Here is a 17,808-nt window from a genome sequence, read left to right as displayed (position 1 = left end):
TGGAGTCCAAAGAAGAAAAGCTTTGATGGCATTCCATAAACGTGTAGTTGATTAATTCTACAGAAATACCAAACCAAGCTTTGTGACGTTTGTTGTATGCCCGAATGCTTTTATTGTATTAAGTCGATGAACTTGCAAACCGTAATATATTTTGGGCATCTAAATCATGTTCAACATGCGTGATCTTTGAGGCGATTGGGGTTTGAGGATTCAATTCTTCCCCATGACCATCAGATTGTAGCCCGACCCTCTCTCTCTCTCTCTCTCTCTCTCGTAGGAAACCTGGATCGAAATGTTAAACACACTCCTCTTTCATTCTTTTCCTCTAGTCATAATAGAGCATGGTGGGAAGAAGCTGCGAAGGGGAATGGGCTTGGAGGGAGGGAGGGAGGCTCCAGACAAAGCTGCAGAGTGCCGTTTTGGGGGGGCGGAGAGGCATTTCGACAAACACCTTTGGGGAGTTGAGTTGGCTGTGAGGCGAACGCGATCGTGGCCTGGTGCCGCTGGCCGCGAGTCTTTAGTGGCCGGTGCTGGTGCTGCTGCTGCTGCTGCTGCTGATGCTACAACCAAAATGGAGGAGACAAGGGCATGTTAGAGCGACATAATTGCAGGGCACCTCAGCGGGAAGGGGAAAGGGGAAGGGGGGAAGGGGTGGAGTTTGCCAGCCGTCCAATGTTGTTGCTACACGAACCAGAATTAAAGGTGAGGATGTCAGGCCACCCTTGGTTTGGCTGTAAAGCGTTGGGGGTTCAGCTGCGGTGGGGCCTCCCACCCATTCCTGTTCCTGAAACCCACACTGCCTGCCTGCCTGCCGTCACCCACAAACCTTACCTTGCGTTGTGATATTTGTAATCACGTCTCTTATTTAAGTAAAATTAGATTAATTTAGGAAATCTTTAATACCAATTTTAGAGGGTATCCATTTGCACTACATCTATCTATCTATCTATCTTAATCTTCTGTCTAGGTTGATTAGCAGTAAAAAAGAAGAAAAAAAACCAATCATCTGTCTAAAATAATTTGGCATGACAAATATAAAAAAAATTTACCTTTATTATTATTATTATCATCTGACTAATATTGGAGGAGTTAGTTAATATGCTTATTTGGAACGAATGAAAAGAAAGTGAGGTCATCATCCTACGTGACCGAGGAGGGAATCTGAGAGGTGGAGAAGTTGGAAGTCAGCAGCATGCAACAGGAAAGGACGTGGCACTCGGCTGTGTCTCCTTTTGCTTTTCTTTGTCTAAAGCGAGTTTGCAGGTCATAGACTGTTGGGGTAATCAAAAGGCCTCGAGTTGCTATCATTACAAAGGCAGGCAGCGGATGAGTTTGGAGAAGGAAGGAAGGAAGGAAGGAAGGAGGAAACCATATGGACATCGATGGATGGATGGCTGGCTGGGAGGGAGTGACAAAGCAGATATGATGGTGATGGAAAACGAAGCAGATATAATGATGATGGACATGATTTCAAAACGAAGCAGATATAATCTTTATTTTCTGATCGCTTCGAAAGGACAAAAGAAACAAACAAACAAAAAAAATCTAATTTTTGGTTGGGCCTTTCCGTAAGATTTGAAGGCGGAAGAAGTTTTGATCATCCGTAAAAGAAAACACTTCTTATTTTATTTCTCTGGTGAATCTTTTCGATAGGATTTGAACATATATGAAGTTTTGATCTTTTGCTAGAGAAAGAGAAGAAGAAGAAGAAGGAATGAATTGATCGTAAATAATCAGGACATTTAAAAAAAAATCGATATGATTTCATCTGTGTTCATTCGATTAAAAAAAAAAAAAAAAAGAGGTTGGATCCCAAAAAATCTTAACTCGGATGGATCAACGTGGAGTATTCTAATGACATGATGATCAGGAATCTATCTAAAAAAGCAATTAAATTGTTCAGGCGTTACAGCATCATCATCTCACCCGAATAATTTATTTGCATGTCTTGCGAATGTATGTAGTTAGGAGTATGAGGGCCATACGACGACGACATTAGGTTGAGGTGGAAGCTAAGTTGGATGCATGCAGCGTAGGTAAAGAGTACATCGGTAAGCAGAAAGCTCGCAGCAGTTTCCAGCTTTACCAGTACTTTCTTTTATTGGCTAAGAACTGTAGCATTGATTTCTGTATCCTTTTGTTGCAGCTCTCGTAATGAGTATGAGTATCATCTGCTGCTGCTGCAGCTACAACAAAAACTCGAGTGTGTATGTATCGTGGACTCGAAAAGAAGTGCAAATCTCTAAAAAACAGTTTCAAGCAATGAGCAATAATTAAATTATTAATCTGGTGCTAATATATCTAACCTTTTTGACCTTTTGAAATCATTTTATACTAAAATATTTAGACTAGTGATGATGCATTCGACAGAGTGTTTACAACCTCACATGGAATCAACACTTGGTCTTCATCCCTTAACCCTTGAATATATATATTTTTTTTCAGATGGAAGCACTGACATCAGCAATGTCCTTCTTCCCAATGTCTATGTTTTCTTCTTCTTTTCTACAATGTATGTGTGTGTGTGTGTGTGAGAGAGAGAGAGAGAGAGAGAGAGAGAGAGAGAGAGCATTGTAGCTGATGCTGCAGCAGTTGTGATAGATTCAGAAACTGTAGCTTATGTATATGTGTAACCTTACTTTGCACATCTTTTGGGAGCCCACTTCTCCCCCTCGACAACTCCATAATACAATGAAACGCATGAATGCTCGAGTTGGTACCCCAATACAATGAAACAACCGTGCCAACATAATGGAAAGCAAACAGTCTCGGTGGGCGGGGGGGAACAGCAGCAGGGGGGGGAGGTACCACTCGGGACTGCAGTTGGGTGGGAGGGAGGGAGGAGGAATATCAATGGTGTCCTTTGAATCACCATGTCACTGCTACAAGCTCAGTGCAGGTGGTGGACTGCCATTGGAGTTTACCATATATATATATATATATATATATATATATATATATATATATCTCTCTCTATCTCTGTGTGTGTGTGTATCAGATCCAAGCTGTCGTTTCCATAAAGGAGTCACTGGTGATCTTTTGCTGCTTGGTATCCAAAGGAAGTTGTCTGAGGAAGACACCCAACAAAACCCCATGCATGGATGCACAAGTGGGTCTGCTTTCACCAGCGTGACACAGTGGGACATCACATGTTCTGCTGCCGATGATCTCTCTGTTTGTGCAGCGATTACCTCATGCATCCATATATGCATATTGACATGCGTGCGCCACCCACCATATGATCCAAAACCTACATCTATCTAGTTAGTAGTAAGGGATGAAGAAGGCATCCTAAAATATTTGATTGATATTAGTGGTTGAGGCACATTTGCCAATCCAACAAATTGTTTCAAATCCTCGAAACAAAATAAAGCCAGTGGGATAGCAAATCAAATATATTTTATTGTGTGATAATTCATAGGATGAAAATTCAACCAATCAATCAATGCAAGATGAATAAATCAAATGAACCACCATCACATCACAGTAATATTTTCGTTACAACCAATCAATTAAGGGCTTGAAAATGGAATAATTAATGAACCACAAGAGGATAATTAATCTAAAAGGTTCATATCACAGCCTCCTAACAAAAGTAGCATTGGGGTGCTTTCTCTTAGATCCAAAGCCTGTCAGAAACATTATATCAAACGGTTCATCCAATAATTAGATATAACAGATTAAGAAAAATATCATGTGAAATTGCTACAAAAATCATGGGTCCTAAGAGAGTTGAGTTGAATATGAGTGACAGCTACCAGTACAATTCTTGACCTCATACTATAATCCTTCAAGCGACTACAGCTAGAAAGCATTCCACCTCTTCACTACCTATAAGCCTCCACCTGCTTGTCCTATGAGAGAGTTGTAGAAGCCAAAGTGCACACAACTAGAGTTGGTTTCAGCTTGGATCTCATTCTTCATCTTCATCGTCCTCGGGCTCACCATCCTCATCAGTTTCCTTTGACAAGAAAAAGGAATAATTAGGCCACTAATGGTTCGTAGAAATAGAAACGGAAGCTCCACCATATATAAGCTTGAGCTAGAAAAGTGGATAAGAAAAAATGCAACTGTTCTCTGCCCGAGAAATAATTCATTGGACAAATGGAGGTCTTGTGCAAGTGCTGAACATCATAAGATGTCGGCCAGCATCAATTCCAATCTTATACAGATTGTCTTGTGCTTGGGAAACATGAATTTGAAGCATGGATGGCGGCAGATATGTAAACATTATTATGTGGATGCATTCTGACTGCAAAAAGTAGAATATTCACCTTATTCATTTCAATTGAAATCAAAAGAAAAATTGCAACACTCGCCATGCTTAATCTCATTGCTCAGCTAGTTAAGATTGTAAGTCATGACAAACTATAATCATGGTGGAAAGATATACCTAGAACTTTGTAAGTTAACACCTGATAGGCTTGAAAAATCAATCTGCTTCAAATCCACTACTCGGCAAAATAGGCAATTTAAACAAAGTGATCTGGGAGTTTAGTTTCAGAATTTGGGTCGATTTCAAGTATTTCTACACTAGATTTCACCAAAACTGATCATATTTGACTATATATGATCAATTCAGATGATATTTGCCTATGATAATACCAGAATAGTTTCACTCAGGATGTGGACTATAACATCTACACAAAGATCAACTACAGCAAAGCACACATGATTTCAATTGGGACCATGACATGAATGCTCTATGGATGTGTAAATTAATCGATTACCTAGCGAAAGCTACCATGGCACAATACATATGCTTTTCACGATGCAGAATCACCATGATTACCCCACATGTTGTACATGTCAAATAGTAAAGAATGATTGAATAATTTAATGGACCTTGATAAGGACATTATGACTTTTGAGTTTATTTTACAAGATTATGATACCTCCAAACAATCTGCCATTAGATGTCTGTTACGACAATGGGACTACATAAATCATTACACATTTTACAAATAAAATCTGCTTTAGAAACCTGTTAAGACAATCTGACCAAATGAAAATTGGTTCTTATGAAATCTTAAATGTAAATTTGAACTCTAGAAAATTCATTTTCATGTCCTGATGATTACAAGATCAAAAGGGTAAACCTCAGAGGCTAGCTTCCTTACACTTAAAATTAAACATCAAACAAAAAAATATGCACTTGCACCAATAAAATACAAGTGCTAGCTGGCATGAGTTGTTAAAAAGGAGAACATACCTCGTCATCGTCTTCATCTCCATCAAAATCCTCCTCATCAGCTTCCTGTACCAATAAAATAGAAAAGTTTGAAGAATCAAAAAGAAATTCCAATTCAAATGGACGATATGTAAAATTTCCAAGCGAGGAGCAGAGAAAGAATAGAGAGGAAGAGTAGAAACAAGTTAGCTAGGAAAACATACATTGTTAAAGTATTTTAAAGGATTGGGCCACAAGTCCTCCTTGATTATCTCGGCCACCTGCATCTGCAATTGTTAGAAGATATATTGCACAAGAAAAGATCTTACATCACATGGAGCTCCAAAGCTGTTTCTATTTAGTAGTTGTTGCGCTCTTTGAATAAGATAGTTTAATTAAATTTCAAATAGGAAAATGAACAAATGTCCACAACTAGTAATATCAAATCACATTCACTTTGAATCATCCTCAACATCCAACTTTCAGTTACAAAAAAAACAAAGCAAGAACCATTATAAGTTCGAAGAAAAAAAAAAAAAAAAACATTACCTCATCCATAACTCCTTCTGAGAAGTCCTTTTGCTGATTTTCACTGAACCAACTGAAGAAACTGTATTGAGAAGGGGGCAAACTGATCAATTAGGCTACGAAGCCATAGATAAAAGTTGAAATCTAAAGATTGAGTTCATCAATGATGCCAATTCATTGATGCAAACTTAGTTGGTATTATATAATAAGATTCCTCAAAGAAACATCAAAAAGTTGAAGTGCATCTCAACATCTTATGACTGTTGCATAGGTTGATCTTGTGATTTTAAACTATCATGCAATTAAAACTAAGTTATCATGTGCATTTTTTCACCATGCCACTTGGAAAAATGTCACTTTAAGTTGCAATACCATATTATATGACTTTTAGAACCATATAATTTAAGTAACTAATTATATGACTTTTAGAACCATATTTCAGTCAACATAATGATGTCCAGTTAGGCAGGCTATAAAATCATCTCATAGCTAAGGACAGTTATTCCCCCAATGATTTTCAACCAAAAATTTGGGGTGGAAACACGAAGAAATGCTAATTAGGTAGTCACATTTGCTTATATTCATCCAATACTAGGCTTTTATTGCAATAGCTTGTATAAAGCTCCATTCAGTAAAACCCTCTTTCGAAACTTATTTATAACCAGTAGGATATGAATTAACCAAAAGGAACTGAAATACCATCATGAATGCTTGTCATCACCCAAGTTTAAAATGCCCCTTCACATGAACACTACAACAAGATAAAGAGTTAAAAACTGGCTTCAGTCAGAAACTACTATAATTTACAAGCAAGAACTGTGATTGCTGGCCAGTAATGTCATGCTGTGGCATATTGACATTCAGCAGGGTGCTTGTGAGTTCTATGTATACTTATGATAAAAAAATATGTTCAGGCATGCAAGTGGCACGTGTCAGGGCATGACAACGACCAAAAATGCCAACCCAGTGATACCACACAAGAGAAAGTCAACCACTATGGCCTGTAGAATACAACAAAATCAAATCGGATAAGATGGATGAACTAGCAACATGCTAGTATCAAACACTTCAGATATAGAATAACTACGAAAAGCATGAAAATAAGGGAAATTAAACTCTGATTTAGGGTTCTCTAAATTTTTTTATCTTAGAATAAGCATGTTAGACTTTGGTTATGCTTACAAACATGCTCAATTGCCAAATCAATTCACATTCAATTAAGGTATTAAGAAGGTATAACATAGTGTGACTCTTCCAAATATAAAGCAATCAACCAAATGAAGCTTTGACGAAATTCGGCTTTCTGGTGTTGATAGACAAATTAGTACTTGCAAATAAGAAATCTTTACAAATTGTACCTGATCTGAGAGTAGAAAGCTACATTAACATTAATTTCTAAGCAACAGAATTTTAAAATTCTAAAACTCAATAATGATAAAAATTAGCATTAGTAACACAAGTATCACAAAAAAGCTAATTACTCAATGATGCAACATTTGTTAACAGACAAATGTTCTGCAGAAAAAATAGTGAGGAACAATATTAACCTCTCCTCAGCAAAGGGTCGCTTGTTCCCCTTCTTCTCATGAGCATCACCATTGGCAATATGTTCCTACAAATATGATGGCATAAGAAATTATAACTGCAACCTGAATAAAAAATATTAGCAAGGAAATGCTTGGTGCAAACAAGAATTTTTTTTTTTTCTTACCATGCCATCCTTCCACTTAATTGTTGTACCAGTTACATTGGTTGTTCCTTCATCATTGAATGAATATGTCTTTGTCAGTTTTGTGTCCTCAAAGTATGGGTTATTGGAGAAGTTCTACAACTTGCAGAAACAAATTCAATTAAACATAAATGCAAAATAGAAGCCAAAAACTGCAAAAAAAAAAAAAAAAAAAAAAAACAGAGGGGGGGGGGGGGCGGGGCGCGCTATTAAGTGTTCAACAACTCACAAATGTAATTGAATAGCCTGTCTTCACATCCTTAAAATCTTCGACATCTAATGAATGCAAGAACTTGAAAATCTACATTAACGAGGAATGCTAGATTTCAGAAACAACACACTATTAAAATTTAAACAAATTCATAAATTTAGATCCATTGAATTCAGACTAAGTCACAAGATGTAATGTGAAAAAACATTATTCAACTTAGCTATATTTGGCATCCTTCATTACTAGCAGCTTATGTACCTCTTGGTCCTTCTCAGTTAGTAGATCACCAAGAGCAGGATGACTCAAGAACTGCATATCATCAGGAACAAAGAAAAGATAAGTCAAATGAGATGCCTCAAAATGAACATCCACACCCATGATTAAAGAAATAAAAAGTTACATACCGCAGTTAACCAAAAGTCAGGGATATGTTGGATAATTTCAGCCCGCCTGACAAACACAGGTCTGCGTATCTCATTGTATTTCTGTTCCACTTCAAAAACTTTATCACTTGCTTCCTCATTGACCTATAAGAACAATTTTAACTGTCATATGGTCGGAATAAGTCAAACACATGTAGCCAAAAAAAAAAAAAAAACAAACAAACAAATTATACTTTGGAACAAGAATGTCACGATAAGTAAACAATACAAAGAAGGATGAATGCCCAAGATACAACCAGCAGTTGACATGTGATGACATGCTATACTAATATACTGCCAAATTTGCAGGTTCTTTGCAATACCTACTCAATGATGATAATCAGCAAAAAAAAAAAAAACAACGAACGAATACAAAAGGCATACACAAGGAAGAATACAAAATATTGTGCATTCCCAGGAAGGTAAGACGCCACAGGAATTCTGAACTAAAAAGCAAAACCTCCGGTCATCATATCTTTATCAGAGGTAAAACCTCAAAGATATCTTTATCAGCATTCTAGTTTCTGTAACATGTCCTTTCAAAAAATCAATGTTTCATAGTTACCTCTATTTTCCTTATAGTTCTCTTTTTCTTTTTCTTTCTCTAGCAACTTCTCTGCACGGTTAAGCATCATACTGAAACTTGATAACTGATTCTCAACTGAAAATTACAATATTTGTAAACATTTAACAACAAGAATCAGTATCATGTTGACCACAAGTTTGGAGGAATCAAGAAAGCCTTCACAGGAACTAATAATTTCCTAACAGTGACATGCCAGAAACAAGAAAACACCCAAACCAAATGACAAACCCTCATCCATCTATCGAGAATCATAACACGACGCAAATTGCGAGTGAAATGAAACAGAAACACGATACATAATCCCCCATCCAAAGATATCAGTGCGTTTAATTACTCATATAGAGATCAAAGCGAGGAATCCGTCCGGGAGTTTGAACGGCACAATCAACCAAAAGTAGCCAACACAACGTACCGTCCAAAAAGCTCTCTACTTTGAACAATAAGAGGCACGAAGCAAGACAACACAAGGACAAAAAATTAGAAGAAAAAGGCATCACATAATTCCAGAGAATCGAATTATGTGATAACTGAAATGGTTTGAATGGAAAGGGATAAAAAGAATAAAAGATATATATTTTTTCTTCCTTTTCCTTTGCAAAAGAAAGCGTTACCCTCTCGAGCTCGTCTTGGATCTCCTGGAGCTTCTCGATGGAAAGGACGAGCTCACCATCGATGTGCTGCTCGGGTTCCGTCCCCTCGGCTCCGGGCTCCGCGACCTTCGATTTCTTCCCCTTGTCGGCCACCATCTCCTAACCGCCGACGCGCCTAAACCCTAACGCTGAATCCCTTTTTCTTTCCCTGCTCGGCACGGAGAAGCAACCTACAATGCCCACCGGAAGCGACACCAAACTCCCTCCATCCCCGCCGTGTCTCTGTCTATTTATACGGCCCCAGGTCGCAGCTTACTGGAGTTTCCCGTCACGCACCTTGGGTGAAGAAACCACTGGCACGGCTCATCCTAACCGTCCGAAGAGTGGGTCCGGAAGAGTCTGACGGTGGAGATCGTGTGAGGGATGGCGACTGAGTCCCCAGGGGTGGAGAGGCAGCGGGAGATATTTAAAACCCTAACCCTAAGGGAGCATCAGCCTCTGTAGCCGTTGGATGGACGGCCAGCATGCCTCATTATAATGATAATGATAATGATGATGATGATGATGATGATTCTTCTATTGGTTACTACATTACTTTTTTTTTTTTTCTATGGTGTATTTGCAAATATTATATATGTATGTATGTATGTATGTATGCATTTGTAAACTTTCATGAGGGTTTGCGGAAAATGATAATTGTTCAAAAGGAAATAGTGACTCATTTAAAAAAAAAAAGATAAAAGAAAACTTTTCATAATGATAGTGAATAGTAATAAAAATTATGCATATATCGTATTGGGATGTTGGGCTTGGATGTCACAATCAAGCCCAAAAGAGTCCATGAGAAGTCACACAAAAATTATGGTTAATTCATTACTTTATTTTATATATATATATATATATATATATATATATATATATATATGCATTACTTTATTAAAAAAAATATTGCAAGTTTTCTATAAAAAAAAGAAGAAAAAAAATAACTTCAATCAATTGGCTAAATTTTACAGAGATATAAACCAATGAACTAATTGAGCACCTAGTAATAATAATAAGAGGGTTGTGCTTATGAGAAAGGAGTTGTTGTTTTGTGCTGCTTGAAAACTTAGATTTTTCACACAATTTTGCCCATAATATAGTCTCCAAAAAGGACATAACAAAAGAATAATTTAAGACATTTGAAAGGAAAATTATTGATTTCTCCATCTTTGATAGCCTTTACTTCAAATTCTCAGCACTAATTTTCTTGCACCGAGTAATGCTAACAGTTATTTTTCTCCATAAAAGCATTCTAATTAGTGTTGGTGAAAAATGGCATGACACATTTCAACATGTTATAGTGACGAATCTTTACGTGGAACCAATAGGCATGTGTACCTCTATCAAATTTCTTGGAATTAGACAATTTGAGCATATCTCATGCGATCGATATGAACCCTTTCTAGTAAGGTCATCTTTTTAGACAGCCATCTACCTCTTCTGGAACTATAATAATAATAATAATCATATCATTTTATTTTCTATATTACAACACCCATGATCACATATCAGATATTCATACATTCTTAAATAAATATTTAAATATTTATAATAGAAATCTATTTTTGAATCTTCATATATCTCTCACTGTTTATAATTAGCATATTTTAATTATTTACGAATGAAAACACTTTTAGGCTTTCATCAACTAATCTTTGTATTGTTATAGTAATTGTATCCCATCTTCTAGTCATAATATTTATAAGGTTACATTAGCGTATGTCTATATTATCTTAAACTATAATCGGTGGCTCGGGAATGAAATCATATACTGTTTTTTTTTTAATCTTTTCTAGTAACTTGGATCATCCATCCTAATATTATTATCTCAACGATATAAAATAAATACAAAACTAAAAAATAGATTTTTAATCTTTCTTTAGGAGGTAGTATAAAAGATGCATCATCCATAGTGCCAAGTTGGACGATTTATGCCGATGCTAGAACAAGTCATTTTCTTTTCCAACCCCAATTTATGACGGACATCAATGACTGTTGAACAACAATGTCAGCTCCTCATAGGTTCTCTAGTTGCATTCGGTGGACCTTAAATAGACTATTTATGTGTGGTTAAACGTATATCAACAATAAAATTGACCAACAACAACCTCTTTGTTGTCTGCACTTGTCGGCCAAGAATTTTAGCACACATAGATATTTCGTTTTGTTGTTTGAGGGGCGTATCCAAAGAGACTACTGTATTTAATGACACCAAAAAAAAAAAGAGACTGTATTTTCTATTTTTACGTGGTGCATTTGATGGATGTCGCATGGATTATTTATGTCTAATATTATTAGATATTGGTAAAGCATTTTGGGACGCAAAGAAACAAAAACTAAAAATTATTTTGAGTTGCACAAGTAAAAAAAAAACAGAAACAAAAGTGTTTTGTCAAATTACTCTTGTAGGATTCTAAAAATTGAACCGCACAAAATTATAAAAATAAAAATTCCTCATATGTTTTTAAGAGTGAAATCGATTAATGACTCGTGAAACTTATTATATCTAACAAGCAAATAAAAAAGAAGAGAGAGATAAAATGAGCACTATCATTCATTTTTATTTACTACGAATTAATTTCTTAAAGTTTCATGTAACTCGTAAGCGGAGTCGTCTAAGCGCGTTGCGATGAAGAAGATACTCTTCATTCCCAAGCTGTGTACTGTACTGTACGGTCCGAGCCACATTTATCCATCTCGAGTACTCCAGAGATGTTACTGATAGAAGAATGATAGGAAATCTTTTTATTCCGTTGAGAAAAATTCTCTATTCTGTTGAGGAAAATCCTTTCGAGAGGGAACATGTTAATGTATTGAAGTATTTTTCACTTCTTCAATAAAGCTTCTTTAGTAATTGTTCTTATCTTCTATTCTTTTCATCAGTTACATAGTGAGTGTTGTGTCACAATGCAATCGATTTAGTTCGTGATCGCCTATACGAATAGCATTGAGTATTTCTGTAATTGGAATCCATGATCGCTTATTTATACTTTCATTATGGCTGCTTCGTGTTGTCGAATACGAATACGAATACGAATACGAATACGAATACGAATACGAATACGAATACGAAAGCTCACCGCACCGTACCGTCGAATAGTATTGTCGGGTGACGGGGTGTCGAATACGTGTTGCTGCTTCGGTGTTCGGTCGTCCATATCGGTATACGAGACTGATACCATCAGTAGTATTACACGTGATATAAATGGCACAATCAAAGTATAAACAACATAAACCAAACACGATCAAATTGAGTTTATTATTTCCAACAATAATACGTGATGTGTAAGTACGTGGTTGGTTTGGTCAGCTGGAAACCCGAGAATCATGGAAGGATGTGGAACTTTATGCTGCGGAAATTGTCGGGCAAATTAACTATTCATTTAGTCCTGTTGGACTCACACCAGAATAAATTTAATGCCCAGTGTGTGACATCTAAGGTCCACATTCCTAACGCATGCAACCATATCAGCACGAGCAAATGTCATTTCGTTATAGTTTTATCTTTAGGAGCTTATTTTACTGATCTACCAAACCAAATAATATGTATGCTTCTTTGTTTGGAGGAATATATAATTGATGTTTTTGTCTGCACGGTATGATCCTGATCCGTATGTGTGGAGTCCTTCCAGATGAAAAAGTATTTTTTTTCTCTAGTTGTTACTTACACAAAAATCAAAATTAAGATAGGCTTTTCGAACCGATCTCTCTCTGATATTTAAATTAGTCTCGAGATCAATTTATCTAGGTCTAAATTCTTGACTTGTGCACTCCTTTTTGCTTGGAGTTAGGAGTATGTTTTTATACTTGACATTAAAGAGATGAAATATTCTATAAATATTCGGTAAGAAAAGCGGTTTGTAATCGTCCCAAGTTATCTCCTAGACTCCTGTGATCCACATGTGCGGAGTCCTCCGAGGTGAAAAGTGCATTCTCCCTAATTGTCACTTAGCACAAAAATTGAAATCGGGAGAGGTTTTCTGAACCAATTTCTCTGATGTTTAAATTAGTCCCGAGATCAATTTATTCATATCTAAGTTCTCGATTTGTGGTGCACTCCTTTTTATTCGGAGTTAAGGGTATCTTTTTATACTTGACATTGAAGAGATAAAATATTATATAAAGATTTCGTAAGGAAAGCGATTTGTAATAATCTCGAGTTGCCCCATAAACTCCCGTAAATATTTTACACGAGAGATAGTTCATAACTAACTTGAGTTGCTCTGAACTATTGAGAATATTCTTATGAATATTTTATAGGGAGGCAATTGGTAATCAACATGAGCTTCCTTTTGAGTCTAATATCACCATGTGAACAAGTGTGTATTAGGTCATCTAGCTTTTTCTTTCCCACGAGTCTTATGTGACGTTTGGATGATGAGTGTCCCGATAATTGTATATTCCCTATCAAAGACATCAACATAATTATTAATACTATATATATATATATATATTTGGGAATAGAACCCTAAATAACAGGCAGCAAGAAATATCAAAATGTTCTTTTTCTCAGTTTGTGTAAATTAAAAAGGATACGTCAATACTAATTAAATACCAAACTATCAAATATTATAGCACACGAGCCAATAAAAGAAGCAATAAAACAGTGAAAAAAGGACCCATAAATGCAAAAATAAAAATAAAAATAAATTTCGGAGGAACCACATTCAAGTCAAATGTATGAAGATGGAGGTTGAATCAATCTTTTCTCTCTCTCTCTCTCTCTCTATTTCTGGTTCTCTTTTTTTGTTTTATGTTTACTTCATAAGTTAGGATTAAGGTTTATTATTTATTATATAATCTGTATCGGTGGCATCACTTGTCACAATGACGGGGACAGGGCAACACATATTATATTAAAGGTGAAAAGAAGGTTTGTATATCCAAGGACGTCATGGCAGCCATGAGAGTGAAGCATTTACACCTTCATCTGCATGAGAAAGAAAGGATGAAGAGCCTTCACTTGTGGAGCTTTCCAGACCATGCAAGGAGTAGAGCTTTCTTTGTTAGGTTTGTGTTTCTCCGGGTCTAACAGGAACACATATCCAAGCCATTAAGAGTATTCATATGGTCCTCCAACAGTTATCAGTCACAAAGATCAAAATAATGGAGTAATCCAGTGAATTAAAACCCACAATGACGCCGTAATCCAACATAGGATACGTCCTAACTTGTAAAACTTAGGATAGCTCCGATGACATGTAAAACTAATTATTTTTTTCTCCTATGCTTATGGAGATTGATTCAAGAATTATGAAGTATATATATATATATATATATATATATATATATATATATATATATTTTTAATTTATTAAAAAATAGGCTTAAAGACTCATCATTGGGTTGCGGTAGGAGTTAGAGAGCTATTATTATTATTATTATTATTATTATTATTATTATTATTATTATTATGTGAAATAACCAATCATGTTGAATTGCCGGATATCATTATAATATTACGGGATAACTATTCGTGCTCATTTATGTCAATACTGTCACGTGAGATCGAGTCTCCGTATGATGTGATGGTGATTTGGATGTTGTATCCAACTTTGACGTACGTCAGGCGTATTGTTGTATTGACTGTCTATCGTCTTGCCTATCTATCTTGGAGCCTTGTGAAGGAGTAATCCACCAAAAAAGAACATAGAGCAACATGACATGATCTACTATCAGTGTTCTTCATCTTTTTATGCAGTTACACCATTCAAACTAAAGCTTCCATTACAGTAGTAGTAAGAAGAGGAAGACGAGTTCCCAAAGCAGACATCATTATGCTGTTCTTCGGAATTTACGCCTTAATCTCCTTGAGTTGAGCTATCTTTCCGCTCAAACATCAAGGGATGGATCAATTCATCTCAGGGTCCTCCTATAACAACTCAGCCGCGTCATCCAGTGGCATACTGTCATCAAAGAGCCAAGTCTCGAACAAGGAGATAAAGACTGGAGCTTCCATGGCCGCCCTGTTCTCGCCTAGGAATAGGTTCGGCTCCGATACCTCCGGCGTCGGTGTCTCGATCTTGAACGCTGAGTCCGGCAGTCCCACCGGTGACACACCATTGTTGCTTGCTACGGTAGCCGAACCCTCTGTGGAGGTCGAGTCGCCTCCGGCCACCATGTCAGCTCCCGCGGCAGGCGACTGCTTCATCCATCCTTGTAGCAGCCGAGAGATGTTCTCGGTGCTCGACGCGTAGGTGGTAGTGATCGGTGCCGTTAACGAGAAGCCGCTACTCTGTGGATTCCGGTCGCCGAGGCAGCTCGGCTTCTGCAAGGACAAGGCCTCGGTGAGGGCTTGCTTCGCCATGCGGATGTCGGCCTGTACCCTCCTCTCCCACTGGTCCTTGGAGACGGGTGGGCATCTGGAGAGCCCACCGTTGGACGTCGCACCGTCTCCACTTCCCTGAATCCTCCTCAGCTTCTTCTTCAGATGGGTGTTCCAGTAGTTCTTGATGTCGTTGTCCGTCCTCTCCGGCAGATACGAAGCTATGGCTGCCCACCTGCACTCCCTCGGACGCATATTAACCACTGCAATCCGCGATGAGGCGAAGGAGGACGTCGATACCTGTTGCCAAGAAGAGCTTGGAGATGGACGATGAGCCTCTCCTCCTGATCTGTGAAGTTGCCACGCTTGATGCCCGGCCTGAGGTAATTAGTCCACCGGAGCCTACAGCTCTTGCTGCACCTCATCAACCCTGCCCGCGGAAACCGATACATAAGCAGTGATTAGGAACAGATCACAGTAATCATGTACGCGATGCTAAATCTTGAGGAGCTCACCGGTGTTGGTAGGCACAGCCCTCCAATTACCGGGGCCGTGCTCCTTGACGTAGGAGGCTAGGACAAGGTCCTCTTCTTGAGTCCAGGGGCCCTTCTTCACGCCTTTATCGCAGCAAGGTGTTCTTCCCATGGCAACTCTTCCCCAGAAGCCGCAGAGAAAGGCGTGCAAGGTTCACAAGGCACTGCTACTCGGAAGTCTCTCATATAAAAGAGACCTGATGAGAGTAGTTGCTCGCCGCCATCGTTTGAAACAGAAGATGCAGGCAAAAGGAAAGAGAGAGGAAGAAGTCAAAGGTGGGCGGCAGCAAGGAGAGCGAGGTGACGAATCCGTCCGTCCTGTACTCTCTCTCTCTCTCTCTCTCTCTCTCTATATATATATATCTAAAGACCGAGCGTTCAATGAGGTTGCGCCTGGTAGCTTCGATTCGAAGGCAAACATGTCTTCCTCGCTCTCCGCTGACGGGTCGGATTTTGAATGTTGTTAGAGATATCATAAATAAATAATATTTAGTAAGAATAATTATAAGATATCATATTTATTTTATAAAATAAATCATATAGTTAATTGATTGATCATTCATGCTAAAGCCAACAAATATTTTAATGTTTAGAGAAAAAAATTTCATCTTTCAGATTTGAATCTTTTGATTCGCTATGAAATAAATTGGTTGTTTCATATCGATTTTATTAATATTTTTTTAAAGAAAAAACCATCAATTTTTTAAGATGGTTTTTTCTTTAAAAAAAAATTTAAGATCGGATTGATTTGACGTAAATCGATCGATTCATACGACTTATCCAAAAAATTATTTCAGTTTATTTTGATTTTTCCGACACGAATCAATTTTTTTGGTTCGACCGTCCGGTTTGGTCCGATCATGCAACTAACTATATTTCTCTCTCTCCGGACGATGGTTTCGTGTTTTGACAGACTAATTTACCCACCACACAATGGTTGGGTCCTACCTCTCATGATCCACACAATCTGTGCCATGTTGATTGCTCGATTGACATTTGTCGAAGATGCGAAATGTTCAGTCGATTTCCTCTCACGTAAGCATTTCTCGACGGTCAACACACGCACACAATTACTGCTTTTGGGATTTATCTCGATTAAGGTGTAGATTAGAAAACAATAAATGAAATAAATATATAAATATGTATGTTTATCGAGGCAATGTTTGAGAAAAAGAAGAAGGGGAGGAATGATGCTACAGCAACAATTCGCAGTCTAAGATTTGGATTGATGTGGATGAAATTAAATGTGGAAGGTTTCTAAATTATTTCTTACGATGAGTGCTAATTATAAGCATGAATTGAGACACAAGCATGTACCGATGGATTTGATTGGAAGGTTGCTTTCGAACCATCAACCTGATCTTGATGATCCTTGAAATGCTTGGAATACAATCGAACATACCTCCATGTTTTCTTGGATTGGACATGTGGGATTTGATGAGAGACTCATCCAAGTTGCAATCCAAATTAGGCCGATATAGTAACTTTTGTGTGTTCTTATTAACCGATGATGATTATGTTCATCCAACATTAATTAGGAAGGTGTGAATTCCATATTTGATTGATTGCATGCTCCATTTATTAAAATTAGTTTAATTAGGCTTAATCTATTTCGTTTGAAAATCATATATCGAAAGGATATACAATAATAATAATAATAATATCATCCTTAAGATGCTCATGTTAATTGCTTTTTCAAGATTAGAAAATAGAATATATAATTTTTAAAAAA

At 37.3% G+C, this 17,808-nt stretch overlaps 2 protein-coding genes and 1 long non-coding RNA gene across 3 annotated transcripts; all 3 read right to left on the bottom strand.

Annotated features, from left to right (window-relative positions):
* Positions 1-818, bottom strand: LOC135608862 (uncharacterized). The gene is made up of 2 exons (XR_010485634.1): positions 692-818; positions 1-560 (listed from the first exon to the last, which is right to left on the bottom strand). It is a non-coding gene; the product is annotated as an uncharacterized LOC135608862 (long non-coding RNA).
* Positions 819-3,641: 2,823 nt separating this feature from the next.
* LOC103980431 (NAP1-related protein 2) lies at positions 3,642-9,527 on the bottom strand. Its single transcript, XM_009396853.3, has 10 exons — positions 9,258-9,527; positions 8,043-8,165; positions 7,897-7,947; positions 7,657-7,728; positions 7,410-7,523; positions 7,246-7,310; positions 5,720-5,780; positions 5,395-5,451; positions 5,213-5,257; positions 3,642-3,961 (listed from the first exon to the last, which is right to left on the bottom strand). The coding sequence occupies exons 1-10, from the start codon at positions 9,390-9,392 to the stop codon at positions 3,914-3,916; spliced, it is 771 nt and encodes a 256-aa protein (XP_009395128.2). The 5' UTR covers positions 9,393-9,527; the 3' UTR covers positions 3,642-3,913.
* A 5,411-nt stretch (positions 9,528-14,938) lies between these two features.
* LOC135608861 (myb-related protein 306-like) lies at positions 14,939-16,330 on the bottom strand. The gene is made up of 3 exons (XM_065101912.1): positions 16,059-16,330; positions 15,844-15,973; positions 14,939-15,778 (listed from the first exon to the last, which is right to left on the bottom strand). Exons 1-3 carry the CDS (start codon positions 16,186-16,188, stop codon positions 15,151-15,153), a joined length of 888 nt encoding a protein of 295 aa, XP_064957984.1. The 5' UTR covers positions 16,189-16,330; the 3' UTR covers positions 14,939-15,150.
* Between the last annotated feature and the right edge of the window lie 1,478 nt (positions 16,331-17,808).

Source organism: Musa acuminata, chromosome BXJ2-4 (assembly GCF_036884655.1).
Source record: "Musa acuminata AAA Group cultivar baxijiao chromosome BXJ2-4, Cavendish_Baxijiao_AAA, whole genome shotgun sequence".
NCBI classification, from domain to species: Eukaryota; Viridiplantae; Streptophyta; class Magnoliopsida; order Zingiberales; family Musaceae; genus Musa; species Musa acuminata.
Note: the sequence above shows the minus strand (reverse complement) of the source record. Positions and strands in the feature narration are given on the sequence as shown.

What these genes read in the sequence shown, in the direction of transcription:
- LOC103980431 (XM_009396853.3), bottom strand. Translation starts at nt 9,392, where the DNA reads ATGGTGGCCGACAAGGGGAAGAAATCGAAGGTCGCGGAGCCCGGAGCC. An exon ending in CGACCCTTTGCTGAGGAGAG is followed by an intron (nt 5,781 to 7,245) that starts GTTAATATTGTT and finishes TTCTCAATACAG; the next exon opens with TTTCTTCAGTTGGTTCAGTG. An exon ending in CTTTAAAATACTTTAACAAT is followed by an intron (nt 5,258 to 5,394) that starts GTATGTTTTCCT and finishes TTATTGGTACAG; the next exon opens with GAAGCTGATGAGGAGGATTT.
- LOC135608861 (XM_065101912.1), bottom strand. Translation starts at nt 16,188, where the DNA reads ATGGGAAGAACACCTTGCTGCGATAAAGGCGTGAAGAAGGGCCCCTGG. An exon ending in GGCTGTGCCTACCAACACCG is followed by an intron (nt 15,974 to 16,058) that starts GTGAGCTCCTCA and finishes TTCCGCGGGCAG; the next exon opens with GGTTGATGAGGTGCAGCAAG. An exon ending in CAAGCTCTTCTTGGCAACAG is followed by an intron (nt 15,779 to 15,843) that starts GTATCGACGTCC and finishes GAGGGAGTGCAG; the next exon opens with GTGGGCAGCCATAGCTTCGT.